The 7,746-nt window shown below is 42.8% G+C and overlaps 1 protein-coding gene across 2 annotated transcripts in view; it reads left to right on the forward strand.

Moving 5' to 3' along the window:
• si:dkey-112e17.1 (uncharacterized) overlaps nt 1-7,678 on the forward strand; it is a 24,470-nt gene extending 16,792 nt beyond the window's left edge. For both annotated transcript variants that reach the window (XM_027026626.3, XM_081714880.1), the window contains exons 6-7: nt 1,362-1,460; nt 4,887-7,678. In XM_027026626.3, coding sequence (XP_026882427.3) covers nt 1,362-1,460; nt 4,887-5,441 — 654 coding nt within the window. In that variant the 3' untranslated portion in view covers nt 5,442-7,678. The remainder of the gene's footprint in view (nt 1-1,361; nt 1,461-4,886) is intronic.
• The last annotated feature ends 68 nt before the right edge of the window (nt 7,679-7,746 follow it).

The following is a 7,746-nucleotide window of genomic DNA, read 5'->3' on the forward strand; positions in this document are numbered from 1 at the left end:
TGCACAATGGGAAAATGTGACCCTGTCTAACAGCGAGCTGTAAGGAGGCGGATGCATGTGCGAAGAAGGGCAAGATTTAATAGGGGCAAATCCAGAATCAGAATCGTTAAGGCAGTCCAGGGTCGACATGGAGAGTATGTGGATACATGAGCTAACAAACAAACACACACAAAGGCAAACAGGGGAAGCAAGCTAAAACAAGACGCTAGGAAAACTCGGGGCTGGGAAACTCGAAGGCTAGGATAAACACACTAGGAAAACTCGGGGCTGGGAAACACGAAGGCTAGGATAAACACATAGGCACAGAGTACAAAGAAACACAACCACACGAAAGAAACATGCAAACACAATGAACTAAACACATTCAATGAACAGCCATGACCAAGGCACACAACAGAGTTTAAATACATTAACCAAAGGTAGAAATGAGGGACAGGTGCAAGCAATCAAACGAGGGGTGGAGAAAACGAAACTAAGGAACGGAACAAAAACACAAAACACAGGGAAACCACGGAAGCTGGAACATGGGAGGGACTAATCATGACACCCTGACTGTCTGAAGAACAGGAAGTCAGTATTAAATGCATTTATTAATTGATATGCATTTAGTAGTCTTCCCCATATATATTTATTTTAATAATTCCATAAATAGTCATTTTAATAATTCCATGTATAGTCATTTGAATAATTCTATATATAGCCATTTTATTAATTCCATAGTCATTTTAAAAATTCCACGTGTAGTCATTTTAATAATGAACTATATAGTCATTTTAATAATTCTATCAATAGTCATTTTATTAACTCATTATATAGTCATTTTAATAATTCCATAGTTATTTTAATAATTCCATAATTAAATTCGAGTGAATTGAATGCAGTAGTAAGAGCTCAGTGTATAGAGTAAACACAGGAATACAGTGCACTAGAGAGCAGGTCCAGACATCGGACCCCAGCGCAGGATGGCAAGAACCTGTGGACTTAAATAACAGAGAACAAAAAAGGAAAAACAAGGAACAGGTGTGTGGAATAACTAAGATGTGCGTGTTTGGGACCGTGGCAGGTGTGTGTGTGTTTGTGTGTGTGTGGGCGTGTCCCTCCTGTGGGGTGGACACCTACCTCTCATCAGTGTGGTACAGAAGCCCCAGTGTGCTAATCTGCATACAGGATAATCTCTCAATCTAATCTCATGTTCAGATTCCAGCCACGAACATTCATCATTAAAGCCTTTTTATTTAAACGGATGTTCTCGTGTCTATTTCAGAAAAACCATATAAATCTTGAACCATATTTGATTAAAAATAAAAACCTTTGTTTTACATTATTGATGGTAAAGTCTGTCTGTCTTGTTTCCTTCGCAGCAGTGTGAACAGTTTCTACGACACACCGACACAGAACCAAGCCATCTCCAGGCCGCTCCGGACGTCTCCACGGTTACAGAGGGCATCCATATTGGCTCGGTGAGCAGCGCACGATCGTGGGCATATCGCATGTTTCAGGACTTCCTGTCCCCTCTGCCTCAGCTGCAGAAGTGGTGGGACTCCACCCATCCCTTCACCAAACTGGTGAACAGAGACACGCCTCCAGCAGAGACACGCCTCCAGCTTGGATCAGAACATTTATCTGTTCCAATTCAACTACCTGGATTTTTCACGCCCATATGCAAATTATCCACTACAATTTCCTAATAAACTCTGAGTGTGATCACTACACTCTCCTAGTTTACTCTCCTAGAAAACTGAGCTTACTTCACTCATAGTAAATAATACTATAAAATCCTTTATATAGCACATTTCTACACAGTCAAAGTTGCTTTACAATTTAACAGAAAAAAAGCTAAAAAGAATAAAGTTGGGAGCAAAGTTAAAATATGAGTGTTAAAGTGTGAAAGGGCATGGCAGTCACATGTCCTGCAGGACAGCACTGCATGGTCTGCCCCTTACTGGTGACAGACTGGGTCTACTGGACCACCTTGTGGGTGTAACGGGGGCAGTAGAAGGTTTAGTCTTACCCTTGGGACCTACCAGAAAGGTAAGAAGCAAACCAGATATAAGTTGAACCAGAGGAACCTGGAATGGTGGTGAAGGAAGTTTCATGATTAGCAGTGTCAGACGCAGCACTGAGATCCAGAAGAATTTGAATGTTTATGGCAGCGGAGTTCCCAGAGTGGAGCAGATCTTCAGTAACGTTCACCACAGCGATCTCAGTGCTGTGAGGGGCAACACCAGAGAGGGATCACAGATATTATAGATGGTGAGGTAGTCTTGCAGTTGACAAGTTACGACTCTTTACAGCAATTTGGATGCAAATGGTAGGTTAGAAATTGGTCTGTAATTAGAGTGTTCGTGGGGGTCCAGGCCAGGTTCCTTCAGAAAACTGCCACTACGGCAGTTTTAAGGGCAGATGGAATAAAGTGTTTATTATGAGACTAGGTGCCTTAAGATGTTTGCATATGGTGGCAAAGTAAACTCTGAGCGTGCTCAGTACACTCTGCTAGTAAACTCTGAGTGTGCTCACTACACTTTCCTAGTAAACTCCGAATGTGCTCACTACACAGTATTAGTAAACTCTGAGCGTGCTCATTACACTCAGCTAATAATCTCAGAACATGCTCACTACACACTATTAGTACATGCTCACTAAACACTATTAGTAAACTCTGAGCGTGCTCACTGCACTTGCCTAGTAAACTCCAAACATGCTCACTACACTTTCTAAGTCTGAACGTGCTCACTACACTCTCCTAGTAAAGTCCGAATGTGCTCACTACACTCTCTTAGTAAACTCTCAGCATGCTCACTACACTCTCCTAGTAAACTCCGAATGTGCCCACTACAGTATTAGTAAACTCTGAGCATGCTCAATACACTCTTCTACTAAACTCAGAGCATGATCACTACACTGTCCTAGTAAACTCTGAACGTGCTCACTACACTCTACTAGTAATCTCCAAACATGCTCACTACACACTATTAGTACATGCTCACTAAACACTATTAGTAAACTCTGAGCGTGCTCACTATACTGTCCTAGTAAACCCCAAACGTGCTCACTACACACTATTAGTAAATTCTGAGCATGCTCACTACACTGTCCTACTAAACTCTGAATGTGCTCACTACACTCTCCTAATAAACTCTGAGCGTGCTCACAACACTCTCCCAGTAATCTCTGAGCGTGCTCACTACATTCTCCTAGTATTCTGAACATGCTCACTACACTCTCCTAGTAAACCCCGAACATGCTCACTACACACTATTAGTATACTCTGAGAATGCTCACTACACTCTCCTAGTAAATTCCGAATATGCTCACTACACATTCCTAGTAAACTCTGAACGTGCTCACTACACTCTCCTAGTAAACGCCGAACGTCATCACTACACACTATTAGTAAACTCTGAGCGTGCTCACTACACTCTCCTACTAAAATCTGAGCATGGTCACTACACTCTCCTAGTAAACCCCAAACATGCTCACTACACACACTATTAGTAAACTCTGAGCATGCTCACTACACTGTCCTAGTAAACTCTGAGGGTGCTCACTACACTCTCCTAGTAAATGCTTAGTGTGCTCACTATATTCTCCTAGTAAACTTAGAGCCTGCTCACTACACAATATTAGTAAACTTAGTACTTAGTACACTCTCCTAGTAAACCCCAAAAGTGCTCACTACACTCTCCTAGTAAACCCCAAACATGCTCACTACACACTATTAGTATACTCTGAGAATGCTCGCTACACTCTCCTATTATACTCTGAACGTGCTCACTACACTCTCCTAGTAAACTACACTCTCCTAGACTGTGCTCACTACACAGTATTAGTAAACCCCGAACATGCTCACTACACACTATTAGTAAACTCTGAGAATGCTCGCTACACTCTCCTATTATACTCTGAACGTGCTCACTACACTCTCCTAGACTGTGCTCACTACACAGTATTAGTAAACCCCGAACATGCTCACTACACACTATTAGTAAACTCTGAGAATGCTCGCTACACTCTCCTATTATACTCTGAACGTGCTCACTACACTCTCCTAGACTGTGCTCACTACACAGTATTAGTAAACCCCGAACATGCTCACTACACACTATTAGTAAACTCTGAGCATGCTCACTACACTCTCCTACTTATCTCTGAGCGTGCTTACAACACTCTCCTAGTAACCCCCGAACGATCTCACTACACTACACTCTGAGCATACTCACCACACTCTCCTAGTAAACTCTGAGCATGCTCACTACACTGTCCTAGTCAACTGAGCGTGCTCACTACACACTATTAGTAAACTCTGAGCATGCTCACTACACTCTCCTAGTAACTAAGAATGTGCTCACTACACTGTCCTAGTAAACTATGAATGTGCTCAATACTCACTATTTGTAAACTCTGAATGTGCTCACGACACTCTCCTAGTAACCCCCGAACGTTTTCACTACACAGTCCTAGTAAACTCTGAGCATGCTCACTACACTCTCCTAGTAAAGTCTGAGCATGCTCACTACACTCGCCTAGTAAACTAAGAATGTGCTCACTACACTCTCCAAGTAAAGTATGATCGTGTTCACTACACTCTGCTAGTAAAATATGAACGTGCTCACTACACTACACTCCCCTAGTAAACTCTGTGCGTAGTAAACTACACACTCGTCAGAGGGTCATGCCTCATTCCTCTCTGCAGGATTTGAGCCTCTGTGTTTGGACTGTTTGTAAATAACATAAGTGCCTGTGATGATGATGTAGTTTAATTGACAGGGCTGCTAGGACACGCAAGCTTCCCTAAATAAAAATGACAGGGTCAGGAAATCTCAGCCAGAAACACTATTACTGTGCATTCTAAGAGGTTAAAATGACTCACTGTTTCTTTTCCTAAGGGCTCTGCCGTCTCTGCTGTGAAAACTCGTAATGACACAAGGCTGAAGGATTTACCCTTCAGCGCACTCCGGGACCAAGTAAATGACTGCCAACCCGAGTCTTCTGCAAGCTCCGCCCCCTACCTACCCACGCAGTCAGTCCAGCGTAAGCAGCACCTGAACTCGTCAGGCGGCTTGTGGCGAGTGCGTTTCACTGGGCCCTGTTGTGGCCTCCTCTCCACAGCCTCCAAGCCACCTGGGGGCGCTACAGGAAATGCCACAAAGGTATGCCAGCAGTATCCAGAGCCAAACAGCGCCACCTCTGGCCAGCAGGAGATGCGGCAAGGACGGGTGGAGAGTGGCAGTTGCCCTGCTGAGGATGAGCATGGCTCAGTGCCTGCACCCGTCTCGGTGGAGGACGAGCTACAGCCCCTGGTGTTGGCGGAACACCGAGTGCAACCTTCCCTGGAAAACAAGCAGGGATATGAGAGTCCCATGAGATCGAGAGCTCTAGCTGGGAATCACGTCCGCCTAAACCGGGAGCCATTCGGAAATTTTGAAAAACACGTCAAGTAAGATTGGGCTGGGAGGCTGTATGGAAACGGTCATGTGACCTGCTGAGCCAATGGGTGAAGTGGACTGCTGATGAACACATGTGGCTGTGAGAAACTCAGTGGAATTCTCTCTCTGTCTGCCTGAATGGCTCCTAAAATGTGACCTAAGTTCCTTTAGGTCATAACAACTAAACATAGACTGTCTTTAACAGTCTCTAACCCTGAAATTTTACAAAGTATTTATTTATCTTAAAATACAGCATGGAATAAAAAAATACAACAAAATAAAAATACTACTAAGAATCATATAATTTCCTGAATACATAACTGAATGGAAGAGCATCCCAGTAGTTCCTGCTGTCCCTGTTAAATGACGCTGTGGCAGACACAAGACGCTAGAGCACTCGAGCGTAAACAGCAACAGTCTCAGAGATGAAGAGAAAAAGTCAAATATCTGCAGCCATGCTGGAGTGTGAACCCCTCCCCCACGCCTCCACACGTAAGAAACCCCTCCCCCAAACGTAGGAAACCCCTCCCCCACGCCTCCACACGTGCACTGACAATAGCTCAGAGATGTAGTGCAACGCTCTGACATACTGCCTGTAGTGAAGATGTTATTTAATCCCCTGAGTTTATGGAAAGGCAGGCTGAATGAGGATTTAAGGATTTTATACTCTTGTTAGGATACTTTTTTGCTTCATATATATATATATATATATATATATATATATATATATATATAATCTCTAGAAAGCAATAAAAAAGTATTCTAACAAGAGTATAATTGGGAAAACAAATGTACAATAAAGACAATACAACATGCAACAAACATGCAATAAACACCCAGTAAAACAAACAAATGAACATTTTATTGAGTGTTTATTGCATTTGAGTGTATAACAGACAAACACACACTCAAATGTGCAATAAACATGCCATAGTGTGCTGTAATAGCACCAGTAGTGCAGCTAACACTGGAAAGAACAGGATAGCTAGGGGCAAGATTTTAAAGGGCTCGTGTTCTGGCAGAGACCAGTGAGACGTGTGTATTCATATGGAGGACCAACTCTGCAGGATACACGCTGGGCAGACTGACCAGTAGCTCGGGAGAGAGAGTGTCATGGCATAGTTCAGATTCTCTGCCTTATGTTTGGATTTAGTTTAGTCACTAAGATCCCAATGAATCCCAAATATATATTACAATAATTCTATGACAGCGCATCCGGGTGTCTGTCTCTGACACAAGGAATAGAAACAGAATAACACAGTGTTCTGCACTCAACCACATGTTTATGACGGCTGTGGTGCTGTCAAATGTTTGGAGTTTGTTCAGCGTAAATAATTATCAATGAAAGTCAGATCCGTGTTGATCACATCCATTGAGTCTCAGTCGTTAAAGTCCTGGATTGGTAATCAGACAGTTGCCAGTTCAAGTCCCACCACTGCCAAGTTGCCACTGTTGGGCCCCTGAGCAAGACCCTTAACTCTCAATTACTGAAGTTGTACTCAGTCATAACTAAGTTGCTTTGGATAAAAGTGTCAGTCATAATTTTAAGTCTCTTTAGACAAACACATCAGCTAAATGCCATGTTGAGGAGCCATTCAAGTGGATCTTGAGGTGTCTGACTGGATGTTTGGTGGGGTTTGCTCATCTACTCATGCCTGATAAATGTTTAACCCTATTCCATATTTGCAAAAGTCATTAAGTGTGTGTGTTGCTTTGTTGTAATAGTTTTGATACTACTCAATATTATATAAGATTAACGAAGATGTTACATGTAATATTTACATTAGTGGAAATGTCATTTCCTAGATTGTGGATTGTAAAAGCTTTCACTACAAAATTCCCAAATCCTTTTTTGAAACTCTACGTCCATCCCGATGAGCCTGGCTAACACACAGCTGTGTTGTGTACCCGCACCCGTACTGCACGGTCCAGACATCTCGTGCGCGTCTGGTCCCTTATCCACGAGCGTGGGTCTCCTTACGTCCTTACGTCCTGTGCACGCCGTCATTTAGGATGTGCTCGTCTCGCGCCCATCGCTTTGATTGACACGTGATCTTTGTTGCGCAACTCTTAATGCTGCTATATAACTCACACATGCTGTCGAATATTAACGGACCCTTATGGGCTAGCACGTATGCACATGCAATGTCGTCATATATCTCGGTTTGTTGTATCATGTGAAGTGAAATGCATTGCCGTAATATTCTAATGTACGGGGGGAGCTGTAACTAACAAATAAACATTTATATGCATTTGGCTAATGCATCATTCCTGGGGGGCAAAAAAAAAAAATCGTTTTAAAATTTTTTTTTGTTTTCTA

The sequence above is a fragment of the Electrophorus electricus genome, chromosome 5, assembly GCF_041902795.1.
Source record: "Electrophorus electricus isolate QZ-2024a chromosome 5, ASM4190279v1, whole genome shotgun sequence".
In the NCBI taxonomy this organism is placed as follows: Eukaryota; Metazoa; Chordata; class Actinopteri; order Gymnotiformes; family Gymnotidae; genus Electrophorus; species Electrophorus electricus.